Source organism: Nannobrachium achirus (assembly GCF_963921795.1).
Source record: "Nannobrachium achirus genome assembly, chromosome: 10".
NCBI lineage: Eukaryota > Metazoa > Chordata > Actinopteri > Myctophiformes > Myctophidae > Nannobrachium > Nannobrachium achirus.
Window position 1 is genome coordinate 34,603,454 of NC_137819.1, and position 24,615 is coordinate 34,628,068.

General features: G+C 42.5%; 1 protein-coding gene across 2 annotated transcripts in view; it reads left to right on the plus strand.

The window, feature by feature from the left end:
* LOC308293439 (tuftelin-like) overlaps positions 1–22,100 on the plus strand; it is a 34,778-nt gene extending 12,678 nt beyond the window's left edge. For both annotated transcript variants that reach the window (XM_080735969.1, XM_080735970.1), the window contains exons 2-12: positions 12,087–12,164; positions 12,364–12,444; positions 13,188–13,280; positions 13,820–13,885; positions 13,983–14,075; positions 15,264–15,374; positions 16,418–16,635; positions 17,694–17,799; positions 19,088–19,171; positions 19,482–19,576; positions 19,983–22,100. In XM_080735969.1, the coding sequence (XP_080592095.1) occupies positions 12,087–12,164; positions 12,364–12,444; positions 13,188–13,280; positions 13,820–13,885; positions 13,983–14,075; positions 15,264–15,374; positions 16,418–16,635; positions 17,694–17,799; positions 19,088–19,171; positions 19,482–19,576; positions 19,983–20,055 (1,098 nt within the window). In that variant the 3' untranslated portion in view covers positions 20,056–22,100. The remainder of the gene's footprint in view (positions 1–12,086; positions 12,165–12,363; positions 12,445–13,187; positions 13,281–13,819; positions 13,886–13,982; positions 14,076–15,263; positions 15,375–16,417; positions 16,636–17,693; positions 17,800–19,087; positions 19,172–19,481; positions 19,577–19,982) is intronic.
* The last annotated feature ends 2,515 nt before the right edge of the window (positions 22,101–24,615 follow it).

Sequence of the window (24,615 nt, forward strand, 5' to 3'; positions counted from 1 at the left end):
AAACACTCAGCCGCTGCAGCGCGACGCTGCCATGATGACATGCTGTAGCAGCCGCTATGCAGCAGCTCCAGCAAGAAGCTGAAAGGACAAACAAGATGTTAGCAGCAACATGTAGCAGCCGTGGCCCGAAGCTATAAAGAAAAACGCGATTTAGTGGAACATGTAGCCGCTTTAGCATAAAGCTGCAATGCTAACCTGATGCCGTGGCAGGGGGCATGCCGCAGCTCCGGCCTGGAGCTGTAATGATAAATATGTTAGCAGAAAACCTCAGCAGCTGCAGCGCCATGCTGCTATGGCGACCTGCTGTAGTAGCAGCTATGCAGCAGCAGCTCCAGCACGAGCTGAAAGGATAGAAATTATGTTAGCAGTTAGACATGTAGCAGCCGCAGCAAGAAGCTATAAAGTAAAACACGATTAGTGGAACCTGTGCCGCTTTAGCCTGGAGCTGCCATACTGGAGCAGAAATGACAACATGTTAGCAGAAACACTCAACACCCTGGTAACAGCTTGACATGCAGTAGAAACAATAACTTGCTGAAATAATAAACAGAATGTTAGCAACCAACAAGTATTAGCTTTAGCATGAGCTGAAAGAAAACATGATGCAGCCAAGCATCAGCCTTAGCTGTAATTATTAGCAGTTATGCTAGCACGCCGCCGCAGGTTGAGTGGAGCTACCAATAGCTGAAACTATAGGAGACATTAGTATCTGACTGAAGCAGCGGCAGCAAGAGCCACTAGCACCATAATGTGCCCATTTTAGCCTCCAAGATAGCGGCACCACGGATAAGGAGAAATCCTGGATATGCGCATGATGTTACAACAGTCATGTAGCAGCTTGAGCGTGAGCTGTAAACCAGCACTGAAGCCGAGTGCAGCAGCTACGGAAACACTACTAGAACATACAGTGAGCTATGTGACCCAATACTATAACCTTACGGACCAGAAGTGCTCTAGCCTGGAGCTGTAATGATACGAATAATTTAGTATCTGAAGCTGATGAGCTGCAGCTGATGGATGCTGAAACTGAAGAGAATATTTAGCTGGAGCTACCGAGCATTTAGAGAAGACTACGATTCCCTGCATGCACTAGCGAGTTCAACTGGTGACGTCAAGACCGACAGCACGCCTAGCGTTAGCGGACGCAAAACATTGTTTGCACGTAAACTGTGGCACCCATGAGCTTGCGGGTTTTCCTCCTTCCAGGAGCCCACGCAGACATACAAGCGACAGGAACCATTTAGTAGCTGCTAAGGTATAGCAAACTAGCACCTCATAAGCAGCAGCTGTTTATAGAGGCAACGTTTTCAGACGGGGCCATACTTGCGCCTAGAACATGGCTAGCAAGCTGTTTTACCAACTAGCAGCTATCCTTACATTAGTTAAAGTTTTACTATGTAACTTTTTTTATAAAACAAATCTTAAAATTGTCCTAACTGTTAAATCGCTAAAGTTTTAGAACACCCACTCCGTTATTTTCAGCTTCTGAAGCCTTCTCTTTATATGTTTTCTATGAGCCGTGAGGGGGGGAGAATTTCGCGCCATGATTACGTAATCTGCATCATCTGTATACGTTGTGTATACGTTGCCCAATCACATCGCCGATCATGCACACATGGTACACTACCGGCCAATGCAGCGCATCTTGAAGTGGGGTCGCCATATTTGTAGTCGCCCGTGTGTCTCTTTACTCAAAAGGTAATTCTCGCCTACCAGGCAGGGTGAAATAGTCCGTTTCTCCGGAATGCCTGAACGCACAGGAACCAGGGACCCCTCTAAAGATAGCTCTCGGCGTTGTGGAGGCAGACGCGGGGGTGTGAAGGTACGAAAAACGGGCGAAAGACGCGAACGCGACCGCGGTTTGCTATATGGCTACTGACCACTAGTTGAGAATCTTACACAGTATAGCTTTAAAGCTAGCCGGCTTACAACAAGCAAAGCTAGCCCCTGGCTGACTGCAAGGAAGGAACGCTGCTCAACAGTAGCAGATACGGCTGACAAAATACACCAATACGCCACTGTTCCCGACAAATACACCACTGTTCCCGATAAGCACAAGCAACTGAGTTAACCTTAGCGAACGGTCGCAAGCAAGCCAAGCACAATGAAGTTATTTTAACGTTAGCCAGGAGCCGCAACTGCTCCCGTCTCGATCTGTAGTATGCAAACTCAGCTGGGAAGAGCACCATTACCTTGATGAAGCAGTAGTTAGAAGTAGACCTCGGCCGTGTTTACCACAACAACGAACCCAACCTTTATGCCATAATCCTTGCCTTGAACCCAGCCTGGACAGCCGCTAATCTTTAGCAACGTTAGCTAAACCCATAAGCACCTTAAATTAGCATTAGCAACAAACGACTGCCACATTAGACTGTAGCACGGAATTCGGCTGGGCTTGACATGCTAGCGAACTACATATCCCATCCCCAGCGCTTAGTATGCGTTGACGACGTCATGCCGTAAACCACCGCTTGACATGAACTCGGCTAGCTCGGATGCTAGGTGGATGCTGCCGATACCTACAACAACCTACAAACTGAATCCTCCTGGCGTGTTTCATACTTGCTACGGGGCAACGTTTTCACGCGGGCCGCCGCTCTATGCCTTGACATGGCTAGCACGTTGTTTTACCAGTTAACAGCATCCTTACCGGAGTAGCCGGCTAGCAATAGCCACTGGCTAGCTCCTGGCTGACTATACATTGAACCTGTTGCTCCACGCTAGCCGATACGGCCCGTGCAGTCGCAAAAACACTGTCGCTATCATCGACAAACCCAACGACTGAGACTACCTTAACTCATGGTAGCCCAGAAAAGGCCCACCAGGGCACGAAATAAGTTAGCATTTAGCCCGTAGCCACAGCCAACTTCTATGATACTGAGTTTACCTTTAGCAACGTTAGCAAGCCTGTAGCGCCTTTAAAATAGCTTTAGCAACAAACAACTGAAGTACAGAAATCAGCTAGGCACCAGCAACGATAGCAAGAAATATGAACCTTGAAACAGTAGTTCAGAATCCAGCGATTACCAGAAAGACACTCTCAGACTTCCCATACAACCTGGCCAAGAACACAGCTTCTTAGTTTGGCAGCTAAGAACATGATTTGAGCGATAGTAAAAGCAGAAACAGCCAGAAATACTCAGCCAAGTTAGGCACCCTCTCCGCGTGGTGGCAGCAGCACAGCTACCTGCAAGCAACAAGTGTGGCACCTGTGTGTGTCCTGCAGCGCTGAGTTTAGCAACTGAAGCACTGTAGGGTTAGATACCCTAGATATACTCTGAGTGTTGGGGGGGCGGAATATAATACTCCGCCCACCTGGGGGCGCGCGCCAACCTCTTAAATCTCACCCCCCGAACTGGCTACGTCATTCTTCCTGCGCCTAATTAATGCCCCACTACACAGTAAAATCCTCAGTGTTAATTTAACTTTACAGTGTAAAAATTGTCCCAAATCCACCCAAAGGTTGGAGTGTTATGACCCCCATAATAAGTTGTAAAATGGTGATAAGTGGCCATACAGTACACAAAGTTAGATTATAAATGTCAGTCATTTATCATCAAATCTGCCTTGTTTCCACTGATTTGCAGAAGCTTGAGAATGTTTTAGTCCATAAAGTATAGGTTACTAAATAGCTGTCAGTTGACCCATTGCGTTTCTAGAGCTATAGATTATTTCTCAAGCTCAAGGGCTTTGTGCTACCTGCAGCGTGTGATTGCAATGTCTTAAGATAGCAATGTCCTCGTTAGACCTGCTGTCTCCATTGTACTTTGTATGCCGTGCAGAGAAGCAGTTTGTTTATTTGCTTTGTTTTCTTTGATGTTTGATGTCATCACACCCAATAGCTTTTGATTAAAGTTCACTCAGACCCTGGAGCGAGAGTCATTACAGTGGAATGGAACGCCACTTAAACTTGTATCTCTAGTACAGTTGTTACCAAAAACTTTCCCACATAGCTCTTGGCAGCTACTTCATAAATAACCTGAAGGTCATGTAAGATCAGATAAGGAAAAGGAACATGCTCCTAGCATTGAGAGGTAATGTATCTCTGTTAAATTAACAGGTAATATTTTAATGTGTTGGCCACAGTGCAATGTATAAATATAAAGTTAGGAGTTGACATTACGCAACCCAGTGAATTGGAAAAACAATGTTGCGGTAACTTGTTGCAATACTGGCTGTGCTGACATAATGCAGAAACTATATTTTTGTGAACATACAGCACTTCAGTTAACACATACGTCCCTGAACCGGAATAGGGTCCTGAGTCAGAGTGAAATCACCTGCTTCATAATGTTAGGCCAGGGTAGCACCACCTCACCTTGTGTACTGTAGACAGGCTGCATTAAATGTGTCTAGACCATGATGACAAAGTCCACAGCAATGGAAATGAGTGTTCTTCCCTGGGCTGTGGGGGCTGGCCGAGTGGATCTGCCCTCAGGTGTATCCCTGCCTCTCTGATGGCTATAGATGCAGATGTTTCTTATTAAACTGTACAAGTACGGAACAGTTTGCAGTTTAAGTATGGGTTTACACATGCCCACATTGCAGAGAACAGATATGGATTTGTTTTTATAACAGCTATTGATAGAGTACAAAGATCATGTTGTCATGATACATTTTTTACTGAAACCGGTTGAAGGGTGATTGGCAGCATTAGTCGTTTCCTGTTCGTGTTCATGTCATTCTTTACTAATGTCCGTGTTCATGTCATTCTTTACTAATGTCCGTGTTCATGTCATTCTTTACTAAAGCTACCGGCCTACCCAGGGATCATGCAAGTGATGTATGTTAGTGGGGAATGTAATGCATCATCCATGGCATGCCCCACCCGGTTATGCAATACCCGTTGTATATGTTTTCAGAGTACCAGCTGTATGCCTACCCGTTGCTAGAGTACCCAGTGCATTACCTGTTACTACAGTTCAATGGGGGTATTTATAAACGGGCACCGACCTACTCGGGAACGATGCAATTTGGGAATGCGTTGACCACCGTTATCAGAGTACAGAGTGCCGTACCCACTACCATACAACCGATCCATGAAATATGGATGGACACAGTACATATGGGATGATAAGCGATATTATCGTTTATCGTGATAAAAAAAAGAAACCCTAGGGGTGCTGGACCCCCTGTTGAAGACCCCTGCTGTAAGGCCAATGGGTTGGGTTGGCCGATCATGGAAGCCGAAGCCTACACCCCCACAGTCCTCCACAGACCTGCAGACAGTCTGCAGGTCGGTTCTGGACAACTGCTGGTCCAACCAAATTCCAACTCATCACAAATCATCTCCAGGTCATCGGTGACCACACACGCCACAGTGCCTGAGTTATGCTGGGGACAGACAGACACACTTACAGACAGACAGACAGACAGACATAAACAAGTTTTTGCAATACCAGCAGCATTTTTTGGTATTGCCATAGCAGGGATCAAGGTGGCCTACTTGTTGTAAATGTCACGACTATTGTTTTATACACATGAAAGGTGTCCTTCACACAGTTCACAGTGATCCTTCGCAGTGCCTACATCAGTGGTTTTCAAACCTTTTGTACTAAAGGCATACCAATTAAGGGCAAGTCAAAATCTCAAGGCAAACCTGTATTCATATCTGTGCGGAGCAGCCTTTATAACTCTATCACTCTTCCCACTTTGTAAACTTTATTATGCTAATGCTAAATAGAATTTGCCAAATAACTATATTCCTCGTGAAACAGTAGGCTATGTATTAATATAATCCAAGATTTTATTTGAAACTTTGCAACATGACATCAAAGCAGCAACACTTGAACAAGACAGGTCACAAATTATCTACATCAAAACACACACATTTGAAGGCTTAGCAGCTGTCAACAATAAACAAACACGTTTTGATTGACCCTTTTTGAAATCACCAATTAATATGCAAATGTACATGATCATCATAATAATATACAATATCACAAACATACATAGAAAAAAACTAAGTTGGGAATACAAAAAATGTATATAAATGACAAAACCCACAAGAAAACAACACCAGGAGTTTTCTCAATAGCTATTTAATACCAGTTCCTCATTTAATCCCATATCTTTTCCAGGGATTCACCATTTCAATTCCCTGAAACATCAGTCTACACACCTCATGTCCTGTGGCATTGAAATGCCTGGCTACAGGAGATTTTTCATCAACATTTCTAATGTTGCTTTTATGTTCAGTGATATTCAATTATCTCTTAAAAAACTACAAGGACATTTTAAATGAACTACATACCTGAGCTTACAAGTAGTCCTCCGCTTCACCTTTATATTTTTACCTAGTGTAAAAACTGTTGATCATGGCATTACAGTTAACATAGTTGTTACTGGGAAAGTTACCTTGGTATAAGGAATATACCAAGGTAGTTTTATCTCTCAGATTGTTAGCACGTTTATTAGCAAAAACATAGGAGGAGTGGAAAAAGCCTTTCCCATCATGGGATCACTATAATAACAATAGTTTGTTGGAATCACAAAATCCCAAGGCACACCTGGACTTGTCTCGTGGCACATCAGTGCGCCTTGGCGGAACACCATCTTAGAAACACTGGCCTACAGTATTCAGCTAAATGGCTGGAATGCTTTGAAAGTGCAGCATTGACTTTAGCTAGTTAGCATTGATGCAGGCAAGCAACTTGCATAACTTCATAATCACCGCAATTTGAACTAGAAGGTTGAGGTTCTCATTATGGGTCTTTAATGTCGGGATAACCCAAAGCAAATGTATAATTAGGCTTTCTAAGCACCCAGTGATTTATAACACAAGTACTACATGAGCCACTGGGTGAAATGAGGTGACGTGTGGTCAGGGGCGTCACAGGGGGGGAAAGTGGTACTGAGTTAACAGGGCCCAAGGTGGAGGCCTTATACTTTAGCTATTGAAAAATAGCTGCGAGCTTGTAGATCTGCTATTTTTTTTAAAGTCATGAAAATGTGTTTTTTAAGCGAACATTTGTAACTCAAACTTTGCTTCTGGGGGCCACTTGAACTAACTATTTTGAGATGGGGGTCCGTGGCCAAATACATATCATTTTGGGAATACCAGTCACTTCCAATCCAATCCAACTCGCCAAATCAACTTGCTAGGACACCTCGCCAATGAGCAGGGTTGTCAACATTGTCAGTCCAGGAGAATCCAGGAGATTTATCTTTTAGGGGGTACGTGGAACTCCCCAACAGGGGTCTGGTGTTCCTGCCCCCCCAGATATATATTTTCCTGTGTTCTGTTGAATTGTGTGCATGTTTGATACTTTTATCAGGCTTGCTTTACTAGCATGGGTAAAATTTCAGCCTTAAAATGCCAAATGTAGTTGTACACATTTGATGACTGAAGCAAAGTAAGACATCCTTAATAATGACTTCTCATCTGGGTGTCCTCCCTCAGAAAATATTTAACATAGTAGATGTAATTGCCATAGAGCTATAATAATAATAGAGAGGGCAACTGATATCCCCGCCCGTCCACTTGCATTGAGTTGCTCACCCAGCGCATGAAGCGTACTTCCGCGTTTGAAACGCCTCTGAAACGTGACGTAGTGGGTCAACTATTTGGCCTCTTAGCCAATCACGACGGTCGGGGAGCGAGAAACGGGGAGGCGGGGGTAGCGGGGGGCTATCTGCCTCTGTTTGAATAGTTGACCCAACTGCAGTACCTCAAACGGCCACCATGTACTTTTTGCTTCAAAGCGCCCCCAGGGTTCTGGGGGCTTGGTAATTGCCAATCATCCTAGCGAATTCAGGAGCATTGACAAGCTTACCCAATGAGCGTGGACAATTTGGCGAGTTGGATTTTGACCAACCGGTGACCGGTTACCCATTTCGGGGATCCTTCACATGAAAAAGTTTGAGCACCACTGACATAGAAACATACAGTAGGTTTTTCAAAGACTTGCACAAATGTTCAAGATTTTTCAAAAATAGCAGATCTACAAGCTCGCAGCGCTGTGAGCTTTTATATCTGCTATTTTTCAATATTTAAAGCACAAAATGTGTGTGAACTGTGGATCCTTGTACCCAGGGCCCAGAATTTGATGCAACACCCCTGCTCAGTCATAATTAGCTCCTTTCCACGTGCATAAACATGATCATGCGTGGGTGGGCACGTTCATCATTTCTGCATCTATTGTTTGTTGAGGAAATGGCTTTGAGCCCCACAGTTTTTGACTGATTTTGAAGCATGATGTTTTGGAACCCAAGCTGAGGACAATAAATTGTGGTGTGTGTGTGTGTGTGTGCGCGCGCCAAAAAGACATTGGGAACAATAGCATGTGTTGAAAGCAGAGAACATTGTGTCTCTGTGTGAAGAGCCTATTCGTTGTGTGTGTGTGTGTGTGTGTGTGTGTGTGTGTGTGTGTGTGTGTGTGTGTGTGTGTGTGTGTGTGGGTGGGTGTGGGTGTGGGTGTGTGTGTGTGTGTGTGTGTGTGTGTGTGTGTGTGTGCGTGCGTGCGTGCGTGTCTGTGCATGTACGTTGTGCATGTGCGTGCGTGTGTGTGCATGTCCGTGCGCAAGTGCATGCGTGTCTCTCCCTCTCTTCTGTTGTGTTTTCTCTGGGGGAGAGAAGCCCTGAGGCTTCCACTCCCACAGATCTCAAAAATGACATGCTGGGGCACTGCCTGTCAGTTTAAGCCCTGATGGTTTTCTTCAGGCTGTTCCTGCAACAGCAAACAGCACTGTCAGGCGAGGACGCGATGTAAACCATTACGCTTTGACATGCAAATCAGAGACAAACGTTTGTTTACGCGTCTAGAAACTACTTAGAGATAACAACCAGAGAAACCAGTTGCTTCTGCTTTCATTCTGCGCGGCCTGTCCATTATTCACACAGTATGGTTCACATTATCTTGTAGATTAGCTTGTAGATCTGCTATTTTTGAAAAGTCGAGAAAATGTGTGGAAATCTTTGAATACCGGTATATCTCTTTTTGAAGCGAACATTTCTAACTCAAATTTTGCTTCTGGGCGGTCCGTGGCCAAATACATATCATTTTGGGGGTCCTTCACATGAAAAGGTTTGAGCACCACTGACATAGAAACAGGTTTTTCACGATTATTCAAAAATAGCAGATCTACAAGCTCGGTGCCGTGCTGTGAGTGTGAGGTTGTATATCTGCTATTTTTCAGTAGTTAAAGTACCCAGGGCCCAGAATTTGGTGCAACACCTCTGGGCGAATACGCTGATGGATGTTACACGCGTACATGAATGTACAATCTGACACACACACACACACACACACACACACACACACACACACACACACACACACACACACACACACACAGATGAGATGATTGAGGGTTGTGTAAATGGCAGAGAGCTCCTGTACAGACAAGCCACTGATGCTGGCCTAGAGGAGTCAGGATTGATCCAGGCAGGATGTGGTTGTGGAACAATGATAGACCGAGGAGGGTGTGGCAGCTTGGACTCCACTCATTGGTCCCTACAGCCTTCCCCCTTAACCACCCACCCCAAAACGCTGTCAGGCATACCTATACTGCAGAAGTACACGGTGTACTTTGAGGTCAAATGTTGGGGGAGAAAGTGATTGTTAAAATGATACTTTCTAATATTATTATCTTCATCTTTATGAAGCTGTTCTTTGCACAGGCACCTTACGCAAACGTCTACTATCTCAGTCACAATGTTTTTCTTTTGTAATTATTCTGTAAGTAATACGAAAATCCATGTTGTTTTTATAATAATAGTTTAATAATGTATGTAGCACATTTGAAAGCATTTGCTAAAGTGCTTCACAAGCCATAGAACAGCACTAAATAGAAACAACAGCAAATAGCATCAGCGGAACCAGTGAGTGAACAATAAAGTCACAGAAAAATTCACGGATTTTATTTTGCCTCCACATCGTGTTGCAATGGAATTTGCATACTACTGCAAATGTTGTGGTTGGTGTGCCGTGCCATGGGTGTAGCCTCATCTCTCATAACAAACAACAGGCTGTGTGTGGTGTGCACAGAGCACATTGTCAAATATTTATCGCTCCCCTGCTGTAATTGCTGGTGTCATTCTCACGAAACACTATTAGAGATTAGTGACACCTGTTAGGTACATACTTTTAACCACTTAAGGCATATTCAACATTCTTCCAAAACAGTCGATCTACAAGCTCACAACATGTTGCATCATAATGCGTTGTGAGCTTGTAGAACTGCTATTATTGACATTTTTCTTCTTTTCATCTATAGTATAATGACATGCCCAAAATCGTGATGACAAGTTGAAAGTTGTTAACTGACTATATTCATATGTGGTCATTTTGCTCTTAATGCATACCGGTACCATAGTCTCCCATCCCTGTCTGTGTAGATGCAGTTCCAGTGTCAGCATGTATTGTTACAGCTAGAGTGGCATTCACTCTTGTATCAGATGACAGTAAAACAAGGGAATATATGGAAGGTTGTATTTTTTTTTTTACAGCTACCAAGATTGTGTAATATTCATAAATTAAGTTACTAATTGACATGGAACATGGAATTGTTCAAGATCAACCAGGGTTTAAGCTTTTTGGCGTGAAAGCGTTTCCATTCTCTTTTTATGAGCTGTGACAAAGTTACACCTGCTTGAGAATCCTGTAAAAATACCCTTCTGGGTAGCAACAAACAGTTACTGTTGAGATAGCTATGTGACACTTGTGCCCATAAAGGACTAGCCTGGAAACAAGACGAATCTGCTACAGCCAAAATTAAATATCCCTGGGCAGATTGGTCTGGCACTCCTCGGTTTGAATTACATTTCGCTCACCCCAGAGTTGTGGGTGACCAATCAGAGGCCACTACTAAAAGGGGGAAATGTTTTGCTGTGACGTTTGAATCTGTTTGTGGAAATGAATCTTCCACACCAAAGTTTCAGACTAATATCTAGTACTACGCACTACACAGTGATATTAGTCTGACCATGCAAGGCTAATAGAGGACACATGTGCACACATGCATATATCCACACAGAACAAGTTCTACAGGTGTGTCTACACACACCTGTAGAAGCAGGGATTAAGCGTCCCTTGGGCTGACCATACAATTGAAATCATTATGTAACATCAAAACCCTGCGTCAGCGCGCTTTTTATCCTCACCTAAAATGGAGTTTGTTTACTGAACGGCTCTTGGTACATACATTCACAACCCCAGTAGTTTCATTCAGTCCATAGTTACATTGAAGGGTGTTCCCCATGCCAGGGAGGCATTTGTTTATATTCAAGGCATGACAGTATTTGTCTGACTTGGCAAAAGCTTTTGAATGGCAAGTGTTGCACAAGACGAAAGAAAAACTATTCAGAACTGAGTTCTTGTTGAAAGGAAAATCGTAATCCTTGACATTAACTTTGCTTCTTTCTCTAATCATATGACGATATTTTGTTATTGCAAACTCCTTTGAGCTTAATTTCACCCACTGTTTTACACGACTAAACTTGTCATGTGAAAATGAACTTGAAGTTGAAGTTGAACCATGATTTACATGAAAAATAACGTGAATGGCTTGAATGGAAATGAAAGTCTGTCCGAACATTCACAACTAACAGTCTCTTTATTGTCCGTTTACGTAACCATGGGTACAGAGCAGAAGCAGAACCATGGGTATACAGAGCAGAGAGTGACTCATTTATGCACAGAAACATTTAGCGTTGGTATTTTTGGAGCTGCTGGGTTGGACTGGTTTCACTTTTCCATTCAGCGCAGGGCCGTTTCGCGTCATAATGAGCCACCAGACCTGCCCAGCAGTGGAAACCTCTCTTCACTATTATGTTCTCCCATAGAGATGGAGCGTGAGAAGGGGGGGTTTTACAATCCCACTGGCGCGGCCTGTTAACGGTAGAACTTTCCTAGTGGCCAGTTTCACCATCCTCATACTCTGCCCCTCCCCATTTTGTGTCCCGCTCTCTTTCTGTTCTTCATACATCTGCCTGACTTTCTTCACCGTCATTTTGCAACACTTCTCGCTGAGTCCACTTCTATTTTGTACTTTCGGGCAACACCACCTTTTGTTTTTTTGCCCTCATACTCTCCACAGTTTTCAGTCGTTTCATTCTTCTCTTATCCTCTCATCTTTCATCTCAGGACCAATGCAGGCGGAGTGTTAGACTCACTCTCCAAGACCAGTCTGACCAAAGATCACAGCAGCAACACAGCAAGAAGGTGAGCACTGGCTGTATTCAAGGATATATTCAGGGACAGTGTGACTTCTGGCAATGTGTTTTAGCTTAAAGACTTCCTTTTTATATCAGATTGATTGATTTCACTTTTACTGTATGTGCAGATTTTGATCACTGAAACACATTATCAGTTATCAGTAAACCCGCATTTTGATTTCCACTTTCTGTTGTGATGAATGCAGGAAGCACCAACACAGGAAAAAAGCTTAGAGCGGCCACATACACCTGACCGCAACACACCGACAGAAGTAGAGGTCATCAAGGTAGGTGTGGGTGGTGTGAGTGGTGTGTTTGTGTGTTGCGTAAGTGTGTTGCGTGGGTGCATGTGTGCGTGCGTGTAAGAGAGAGAAATCGATAGTGTCTGTCAATCTGTCCATTGTTCACGCATTCATCCATTCATGTGGTGTACAAGCGATTAGTACTGCAGGGTTTCCCAAAGTGGGTGCTGTGATGCCAGTTCAGGGGTCCCGCACTATAATTTGATAATATTTAATTGGAATTCATCAATATCACTTACCTAAGTGGTTATAAAGTATAACCATTCTATGCTTAGTAAAACAGACCTGATTTGCACTGTACTTGATGAGTTATCTTTCCATCTACCCCAACCAAAAATAGCCGATCTACAAGCTCACATTCACAATGCGTCATGATTGTGACGCGTTGTGAGCTTGTAGATCGGCTATTTTTGGTGAATCTTCCCCCCCAGAATCGGGATGCTGGGGTTCAAGTGGTTAAAGGTCAAGTATAAAGTTATTTTCAGTCAGTTCTGATGGAAACAGATATTTCTCTGTGACATATCGTATCTCAGGTGGAAATATGTGCATATTTACAGAGCGTAATATGATATGAGATTCTAAAAGATAACAGTGTAATTCAGGGTTGCCGTGGATGAAAAGGTTATTTACAGGGGTGCCCTGAGTCAAAAGGGTTTGAAAACACCTAACCTACAGTATATTAAGTGAACCCTTCCCCCCCGCCTCTCCCACTCTGTGTTCACATTCAGGTTTACCTAGAACCCCGCCAGAAGCACAAAGAGGAGAGCCATCGTGACTCGAGTGCCAAGATGCTGACAGATGAAGTGTCACAGATACAGGAGGTGAGGACTTATACTGTAGGAGTGCCGTGGCCTTAGTCGTCCCTCGGGTTCTGCTGTGCGTTTGTTTATGCCTCGCCAAATTCACTTTGCCATTTTGTCCAATTTGCCTGTGTTCTCCTTGTCTGCTTCCCGCGTGGCAATGAGATGACTCAACATTTCCCATAGCTGGTGGAAGACATTAAGACGTTAAAATTGAATTGAGGGAAATTGTGTGTGTGTGTGTGTGTGTGTGTGTGTGTGTGTGTGTGTGTGTGTGTGTGTGTGTGTGTGAGAGAGAGAGAGAGCGCGAGAGAGAGCGAGAGAGAGAGAGAGAGAGAGTGAGAGCGAGCCATTTGCATCTTTGAGTGTGAGTGTTTCCAGTATCATCTGCTGCAGTATACTGTACTTGGGCAGCGGGTGTGCACATGGTGCGTGTGTGTGTGTGTGTGTGTGTGTGTGCGCGCGTGCGTGCGTGCGTGCGTGCGTTTGTATCAAATAACATTTGAGCTGGATGACAGCCTGCATCACATATTTAATATTGTTGCCTGTTGTGTTTATAGGTGAGGTACTGTCTGAAGACCCTAAGAGAGCAGATGGCAGCCAGACAGAACAACAACAACAACAAGGTACAAGGAACCTTTCCAAAATGTCTGATGCTCAGTGCTTGAACCAACAGTGATGCTAGACTAACTCCACTCACCAGCCTGCCGCTCTTTCCTTTAGCATCCAGCCAATGGCTACAGAGTGACCATGCCTAGCAACCAAACAGTTGTCACCTGCAATGGCAACATTGTTGGGACTGAGTCAGACATGCATGTAAGCTACCACTCACAAATCTACAACTTGTGCCATCTAGAACAGTGGTTCTCAAAGTGGATACCAGGGACATTGTGGGTTCCTTTATGGGGGTCTAAATTGACCCATACAAGTCTGTAACTCTGACAGTGTACAAATGGAACCAAATGAACCCTAACAGGTTCATTTGGTTCCATTTGTACACTGTCAGAGTAAAGGGGAGACCCTGACATTTGAAAGTTTGAGAAACAATGATCTAGAATATGGATTTTATGATGTGTACGGTTGTATTTAGTTTGTCACTGATTCACGTAAATAGTTGAATCATTTCTACAAAGTCTGTTTAAAGGAGGTTACAGGTGACAGCTAATTTGAATGTATTTAAATTCTTCATTAAAATGATGGGTTTACTTATGAAATGCCGCTTGCAGCTTTTTCCACTTCCAAAAATCAATCGTCTGTTCTGTGGAATAGTTTTCAGACTCTGACTCAACACAATTTACGCACATATTATACTTATTACGCACAGCTTATAAGTATCCTTTTACATACTGGCAAATCGCACATCCACACATGTGAAACACACATACGTATCGTAATGCACACACACACACACACACACACACACACACACACACACACACACACACACACACACACACACACACACACACACACACACACACACACACACAGTATCTAATTTCCCATGTGTTACTGGAGACTCAGGACAACACATCATATCATCTCTGGTAACCAAATAAACCATTATCTACCTCGGAAGTGGTGAAATACCATCTAAGGAAGCACATCTATTGTGTCTATCCATACCCAATGCCCTGTACATGTGTGGTATGTAGGAGGTCGAGAAGGAAGTTGTCCCATCCTCCATTCTAAGTATCCCATTACACAACTTTGTAAAGTACCCAGTTGACTGATAAAGAAACGCGGTCATTCCGTGTGCCCCCACGACCCTGATGTGAAAACACTGAGCCACGAGCAAACATTAGCAACCATCCACTTAAAACGCTTCTGCTATCTCAAGCTGGCCGAGTGAATTCTTTCAGTTGCATCATCTCGGCCAATGACCTTTCCGCAAGGCTGTCTTTGCTCTGTTGTGCGTCAACTCTTGTGTCTTGCCCCGGGCTCTGTCAGAGTTTGGAGTCGGTTAGGTTACACATTAAATTGAGCATGACTTTCTGTTGGCAGGTCAAGGATCATCAGGAGGAGACGGCAAGGCTTAGGGAGATGACCAAACGTCTGTACGCGCAGCTGAAGGAGGGGGAGAAGAGGCACCAGGAAGAGATACTTAAACTGCAGGTCTGTTTTAGGCGATCAATAGGTCTAAGTGCAGTCCTGCCTTTAATTATGCTTCAGGGACCACAATGGAAACAAGCCCTGGGCCTTTTTGTGTTATCCTTTTAGCATAGCCTTTGACTGTACTACCTGTACTGTTAATAAGCATGTTAATAAAGTATTCAATCAATCAATCAAAAAATCATACTCTGTGAGAGGTCATGCTGACACATGGCTTAGTACATTCAAAATGTATGTTTCACATTAACCATACTAGGTCAGGACATTGTACACATTTGCAGTTGTTGTTTGTGTAGTCATGTGCTTCTCTTTCACTATCCACTAATACTATATCTCTACATAAAGTATATAGTATTATATATACACACTATGTAGTGGCTCCTTGAACCGATGCTGGTTCGCAGTATCTGCAAGCTCAGAATCAGGGAAATTGAGGTCATGCAATCTCAATGGCTATTGGCTAAGTGCCCTCCCAGATCCTTATCCTGACCATAACCTCACTTCACACAACCCATAATCGTCTAAGCCTAAGTTGTCTAACCCTATGCTAATCATACTCCATTACTCCAATCTAATGCCAAAACACAACCACTTTTTATGTTCTCCATGAATTTAAATAGGCTTCACTTGGCTCTCGCTGCTCGCACAATGCATTGTGGAGATGAATACTTCTGGTTCAGGAGGCACTAACCTTACATAAATTATATACAAATTACCTCTCTCTTTCCATACTTGTGTAGCAGCATATTGCACTTTCACAGTGGGGATAGTGACATGTTGAAATGAAGACAGAACTACCTTTGTGAAATAATTTCTTTTGAACCCTGATTTTCAGTCATGTACGCCACTTACATTTATATTTGACATTATAGACATTTATCTAATACACTGATCCATAACAACTGACAACAAGTGCAAAAACAGAAAACTAAATTCCTAGATAATCCACATTACTGGCACTATTATACCAGCAATCTCACAGGATCCATCCATACAAAAAGCTTGAATCTTTGAAACTTTGAATGTCTCTCTGTCGCCTCCTGCAGGCGGAGAAGAGTGAGTTATCCCACCAACTGGACGAGCAGTCGGGGCGTCTCCAGAAGGCGGAGGAGCAGTCGGAGGAGAGAGGTCAGAGGGTGGAGGAGCTGGAGAGGATACTGGGAGGCATGGAGATCGAGAGCGCAATTCTCAAAGACAAGATGGCCACTGGAGAGGCCGAGCTGCTGCAGCTCAAAGCAGAAAGGGATGAGGGCAAGCTGAAGAGGTGATAAGAGAAGACAACCTTGAATACTTCTGGTGGTTAAATAAGTGGTTTCTCAAACTACAAATGGAACCAAATTGACCCATTAGAGACCCTGAAATCCTAGAGAGTCCTAGAGAGTCCCTGAAATCCACTTTTAACTGGGTTAAATGATGGATGGCTCAAACTCCATTAATAGTCAGTTTGGTTTAAGAAACACAGTCAATCTTAACCCCTGATATACCAGCATTTCTCTATTCATTTATTTTGGTAAATGTTTAGGAAATAATTCAGCTTATCTAGCCTGCAAGCTCACAAAGTGTCACATTGTGATGTGTTGTGAGCTGGTAGATCGGCTATTATGGAGTCACTGAAGTATAAAATAGGCTTAAAGGAGTAGTTCACCCCCAAAATGCCTTTTTTCTATTGATTACTCATGCCATAGAGACTTGAGTTCAATAATATTATTTTGTATTTGTCGCATTCCTAAGACAAACTCCCATTGATTCCGGATGGAGAATGCATGGCCCTGGATGGAGAAACCATCAGGCTAAGTTTACTATAGTAAAATTTTTTTGTTAGGAATGTGACAAAAAACAAAAAGTATTATTGAACTCAAGTCTCCATGGCGTGAGTAATCAATAGGAAAAAAGTACTTTTGGGAGTGAACTAATCCTTTAAAGTGGTTCAGGGTCAGAACTGTGACACAAAAAGGTCAGTATATCACTTCACATAGACGTTACATTTATAGTTCTTTTGGGATATTGTTAAATCCCCACGAAACCTGCACACCAAAGCTCAAAGCGCACACACGCTACTATAAATGACACAATATGCTGCTTATAAATGACACAATATGCAGCTTATAAAGATTAGTATGACTCATATGAAACGTTATGTTCACGTACATAACCGTATTGTGGGGTCCAAAGTTTAAGTAGAATGTAAATATGTCACAATCGGATCCACACCCTATGATTTCCTGATACTACTGTGTTATAGTTAACCATATTGCCTTGGTAACCTGTGTGTGTGTGTGTGTGTGTGTGTGTGTGTGTGTGTGTGTGTGTGTGTGTGTGTAGGAGTGAGGAGCTGGAGAAGGAGGTGGCTTTATTGAAGGAGAAGATTCACCAACTGGACGACATGCTGAAGAGCCAGCAGAGGAAGGTTCGCCACATGATCGAACAGGTAGAAACATCTGCATAATAGAATTGCAAACACCTGCAACATTAGGTCACACATACCGGTACTACAATGAAACCAAACCGCTAACCACTGCCAGCTGTCTTTGGTTTTTCCTTATTGTATCAAGTAGTCACAGAATATTTATCTATTTTCCCGAACGATTCCCCGATCGATCACGGACACGGACTGCCACAAAGCGAGTCATTCCGACCACCGGTTGTCTAGTTATGGCCGAGTTATTGACAAACACAGAGCGAAAAACAGGAAGCGATAAGGCTTTCATGTGTTCCGATAAGGCTGTGATTCCAATTATTTGACACCAGATACAGTATTAGCTTGGAACCCCCAACGAGAAAATAATCTGTCAAATCCGTCAATGGCGCTCTGGGCTTACTAAAAAAATCATCCAAAATCCATCAATGAATTAATGTTTTTTTTTGGAAAAGGTTTCTATCACACAACTTTGGTAGGCCATCAGTAGTAACTCTAGGGGTCCCAGACCCCCTATTAACTCATTGAGTGCCAATCCCGAACTAGTTCGGCTTTATTAGCGTATCGTAGTGTGCCGATCCCGAACAAGTTCGGCTTTAAAAAAAAAAAAAAAAAAAAATTTTTTTTTTTTTTTTTGAAAATTTTTTTTTTGATTTTTTTTTTTTTTTTTTGGGACCCCATCAAATCTGGTGAACATGATTTCAATCGCGATTTTGCATGTTCCACCCCCATACAACCCCATCTAACATACAGGGCAGCCATTTTTGTTTACATTACATGTAAAACATAATGGCGATTATCTCAAGAATGCCTGAACGGATTTCCAATCGGATTTTTTTGTTTGAAAGCTGTGAACAAACTGCACAAATCCACTCCAATGCAATCCAGGATTGCATTGGATTTTTTAGAGCTCATTCTTCTCTGTTTTTTTCCCATGCATGAGGTGTGCAAGGTTTAATCATGGCTAAGTTGACGAAAATAAGGCTTCTAAAATGCTTGGTAGCCAATAGCTAACTTCAAGCTAACTTCATCCTCTTCCTGTACATGCACAAAGGAAAGTGTCCTTTCCTTTGTAAAAAAAGTCCTGGCTCCAGGGCTTGGGCATGCATTACCAGCATATCTCTATTATTCTCTGGTCACTGGGCGCCCTCTAGTGGTGATAGGCTGGCACTCAATGAGTTAAAGACCCATGGATTAGAGGGTAGTGGAGCCATGTGGAAACATCATGAATTAGTGATGATTGCTGTAAGTTGTTTTAGCTCTGGGGTAGCTTGACTTACTCTATTGTGTGTACATACAGCTGCAAAACTCCCGGACCATCCTCCAGGAGAGAGATCGCTTCATTGGGGACCTGGAGGAGAAGGTGGCTTTCCTGGAGGCAGAGGTAAAAACTGTGTGTGTGTGTGTGTGTGTGTGTGTGTGTGTGTGTGTGTGTGTGTGTGTGTGTGTGTGTGTGTGTGCGTGTGCGCGCGCGCAAATCGAAAACAAACCCTTCTCTACCGACCGTACCGTAACAAAAGCATGGATGGCCGCGGTTGTCATTTTTCTGTTCTTGGTGAAAGAATATATGATCGTAACCAGGAAGCGGAAATACTCGGATTACATTTACAAGGAGCCTCGGAAATAAGGAAAAAACTATAAAAAATAAACTGGCACTGGCGGCACTCAATGTGTTAACTTCTTCCTTTCTACAGAACAGAGAGATGCAGGACCACATGGAGTACTTCCTGGGTGGACAGAGCTCAGAAGCACAGACCTCGGCTGAGAACAAACCCCAGGTTGTCTACAGGTGAATATGTAGGCTAGTATATAATACTTTCTGACTCCCTTTAAGCTCTTGGATGCTTGGAGATACTGTGCTAGCCTAGCACAGCTAAACAATGCACCCATGTTAACACACAGTGGGATATATACTGCAGTTAGTTAGCTGCATTAGTATATAGTCATGCCACCTCCGCAACAGCCAATCAACAGTCCAGTCCTCTCTTGAGCAAGACACTGAATCCCCTACCTGAGTAATCATTAAATGTAGCTGTGGAAACAAGTGCAAATATGACCATGACTGTAAGACACTGTTATATTCCCTTTTAAACCTTTAGGTTGTGTGTTTGTCAGACAGATTAAAGCCACATGTCTCAGAGAATACTCTTTAACTTGGATTTTTTTCATTTGTATCTTTTCCCCTCTTCCCACAGCAAACCACTCACACCATCAACACGCGCAAACAAGCCCCTTCCTTTCATCAAAGTCATTGAGATCAAGTCCTGAATGGACATTGTGAGCCAAACGGAGACGTTGGACTTGGATGTATGATGCCGCTGTGTAAATAATTTGTGTGTTCCATCCATTGTAAATAACTTGTAAATGTAATCATGCACTACTGTGTAATGTTCAGGTCAATTATGATTTGACGCAGCAGGCTTGAGAGACACCATGGTAATAAAGCACACTTGCATTTCATTAGTATTATTTATGAAGCATGTTAGGCATTTCAGGCTGTTAGTTTTTGTTGCATCACGTTATCAGCATTGTCAAAGTTTTCCATGCTTCATCTCAACAAGGACAGGCAGTGTGAAATACTAACAGACCTGGTGGCAGGCGGTCTCCAAAAAAAGGAAAACAAGGAGGGAATGTAATCTAATAGAAGGAAACTCAATTAACTATGTACATAATATGATTATGCATGCATAGAGACAAGTTTCCATGCTATATTTTAAGATGACAAGGCTTTTTCATGTAGCGTGATGTACTGTATAGTGAAGTTCCCTGCATTGCCCTCATGGGCCTTTCCTCTCTTTGCTCCATTCACAATCTGATATATTACCTTGTAGCGCAGCAGACCTACCTCAGCTCTAGTTCCATGGTTAGTGTCTGTGGTTTCTGTTATACTTTTTTTTTTTTTTTTATGTTTTGGGATAAATATTTTAGACAAAGCACTTATTCTGTGGAAAAAAACAATCAAACACTTAATTTCTGCCGTGGTTCTCAACAACCCGTCAAGGGCCGGGTCCAGAGGCTCCTCAGCTACATTATTGATAGTTAGGAACCAAATGGACCCTTACAAGGCTGCAACTCAGAGAGTGCACAAATGGAACCAAAATGGACCCTCATGGGTCCACTTGGTTCCATCTCAGAGTTGAATTAACATAGGATTTTACAGTGTAGATTGGGATAACAGAGATAGAAAATCATATCAAACTGGGGGTCCTTGAAGTTGAAAAGGTTGAGAATCACTGACTGAATTACTGTACTACAGTGGTTCCCAAACGTTTAAGGTCGAGACCCGAAAGAGAGATTAGATATATTTGCCCGGGACCCAAAATAGTGAAAATACCAGTTCTTCAAGCACACAATGTGTTGCGACCTTGTAATTACTACTTCTTAATTTTTTATATTTATATTTGTATTTCTTCGATTTTTTGTTTTTAAAATGTATATAAGTATTAAATAATAATAATAATAATAACAACAAAATATTTTGATTTGGGTTCGAGGGTCAATATCTCCTTGCCAGTGGTGTCCATGCAAGTCAGTCATGTCAATGTTGTAAAAGTTTTACCTATATATTTAATTGGCTTTGGAGTGGGTTACTCGGCGTGAATCTAAAACAAGTTGGTCTTATAAGATATGTTGAACTTTTGACCTGTTATGTATTAGTTTTATTTTGACACATTGCTGGTTAGATGAGTGTGTGGCTAGTCGATACTGCATTAAAGGGATAGTTCAACCCCCAAATCTATTGATTACTCACGCCATGGAGACTTGAATAAATGGATATTTTATTGTTTTTGTCGCATTCCTAAGCCAACAATTTGACTCTTTGTGTCTCCATGTAGGGAACAAAGCAGGCTCTTTGTGTCTCCATAGGCAACCACTGCTGGTTATCAAATTATTTATGAAATTCATCAAATTATTGGCTTAGGAATCCGTCAAAAACAAAAAATAAATATATATCCATGATGACTTCAAGTCTACATGGCGTGAGTAATCGATAGAAAGAACGTTTTTTTTTAAATTATTATTATTTTGAATTATACCTTTAAGTTCATGTAAATTATTAGCTGAGCTGCCTAGTGCTGCAGATCAGTTCAGAACACAGCCATTCTCTTGGGATAAAAAGCTATACATCTAATAATCCTAGTGACCTTTATTTAAATAATAAACCTCTGATGCATGTTTAGGATCTCTCACTCTAAACTGTCCATTCTGTACTGTCTGTTGTATTTTTTCCTGTTTTCTTCTTTGTTAAAACTCCATGCTGAATACTTTTTATAAAATGAATGACTATTTACTGTGAAAGTTATCATTCTTCTTTTTTTAACAATTGAAGTGCAGTCTATCCTTTTGTGTTTTTGTCTAAATAAATGTTATTTAAACATGTTTTGAATAAAATAAAATAAAATAAAATAATTGCCTCAATTTCTTCTGTTCATCATAGTGTTGAAAGCTACATGGCAATTCTTTCCATGGAGCTCTTCACCTCGCTCCCTGGTTCACAACTTACACAAAGGCCACCTTTCTACCAAAAGAACTTTGGTTCTAGAACTTGTTCCGTTCTAGATTCTTGGAACCTTGTGGTTTCACAGAACTGGCGGAATTATTTTTGGTTCAAGTTACGAAACAAATTTCAGGGTTCCAATTCATTTTCAGTGGAAACACTCTGAACTGGTTCAATATTATGGAGGAAAGAAGGACTAAAAGTTTGGAAACGGGCCATAGTGTTGAAGTTGTGAAAAACACACTGTTGACACATCCTCTGATTGAGATTCATCTTTTTTGTTCAAATCACAAGATAATAATCCCACACATTTAAGAGCAATGAAATAAATCCTAATACTGTAGATTACATCTATGCAAACAGTCCATGAATGAAAATACATTTAGATCTGCAAAATAAATCATACATTGAGAAGATTAACTAACAGCCACTCAAAATCTGAATTGATTCAGGGTCCACATTCCCATTCTTGAGGAAAAAAGCTCATCCCATGCAAAGTAGAACAAAGCTGATCATGTAGCCTAAATTACATATTGCATTTTAGTGTGTCAAAATATTAGCCAAAAGTGGTAATATGGTTGCAGTATGAACTGACTGACGTTTGCTTTCTTTCGTTTAGTTCTTGAAAGGGGAACAGAGAATATGGAACATACATTTTAAATTATAATGCCACCGGGGCTATCTGCACAAACATCAAATTCTTCATTCAAAAGATATTGGACTAACATTAAAAATCACACCCGTGTGAACTGAGCGGTGGTTTACCCACCTCATAGATCATGTGTACCGATTTTTGTGACATTTGAAGAAAATATGTAGGAAAAGGAGCAAAAAGTGTGTTTTGGAGAAAATTCAAGATGGCGGAAAATCTATCCTGGCGCAAATGGGCGTGGCCTATATGGGGAGATGCGTCTTGACCCAAGGAATCCAGGGAAAAAAGAATTTTAATTTTCCGATCTACGGTTCAAGAGTTACGGGGCAAAACGTAAAGTGGGCCGTTATAGCGCCACCATGAGGCCGAGTGATGTAATTATTTTTCAATTCATTCTTAAAATCATTATGAATCTCCTCTCCGAGGTTTGAAACTGTAGCTCCTATGGTTTACGAGAGAAAAATACTTGAAAGTGATTTCTTGCATTGTCCCATTATAAGTCAATGGGGACAATTAAGCGTCGTTTTTTGCCGATTACGTCGGCATGGTAAGGCGGATCGGAACGAAAGGTAATAGAACACCATTCCCGGCCGAGCCGCACATTTTGATGTATATATTGCGCGAGTAAATGGTGCGGCACTAGTTACGCGCCGAAGTTTAGGCTACACGGACGGACGGAGACAGACCCACACACACGGCCACGTATAGGAGCGTTGTGACCACCGCTCAAAAATGTCTTCTAATTGCAAGGCACTAGCTGACATTAGCCACTAGGTGTCATTGTTCAACCTTCTCTTCCCCTGGCAGCTTTTTAGCCCAAGGAGTGTTTTTCATTGGTCACCATTGATTGATTGATTGAAGACTTTATTAGAACGTTGCATAGAAAAAAGTACAGTTTCATGACGGTATAGTTCACTGGTACAAGGTCAACTAAAAGGAGATCCTAGAAAAGCACTCGGCTTATTTACACGGAAACCATTGAAGTATCATTCTCAACATTGAATGACAGACGGATAGAACACAGTACTATGCAGTAGATATAGCCAGGATGAAATAAAATAAAATAAAGAGACTAAAAGAAAATCATGCAAAACAAATGCTCGAAATTGATATAAAGATATCATGCAAAACAAATGCTTGAAATTGATTCAGAATCATGAAAAAAAAATAGTTTGACCCTGATTTGACTGGTTTCTGACTGGGGTATTTTTTTCCTGTAGGCCTAGTAAAGTTAATGGTACCCCAACTTTCAGCAGCTGTCTCATTCCCCTAGGGGGAAACGGAATTTCAGTTTTGTGAGATGTGTTTCTAGACGGGATGGTGTTTTTTACTGGTGTTTCAGTCCGAGTGTGGGGAAAGGGTGCGTTCGGAAATGCGCACCGGACTGCGCGGGCGTTTATCGTGGGCTTGCCCAGGCCTTACGGCCTGGGCATAAATATAACGATTGCATTCACCACGGCTTCGTAACTCGCGCGGCGCTCCGCCGGCCGCGCGGCCCTGGCCCGCTCTTCGCGGCCACTCGCGCCTGCGGCGCTCGGGGGCGAAGAGCAGGACCAAGGTCCGCTGGCCTTCGCGCCGCTTGCAATGTCGTGGACAATAAAACGAGCGCACCCTTTCATACACTCTGACTGAATCACCAGTAAAAAACACTCTCTCGTTTCTAGACACCTTTACAAAC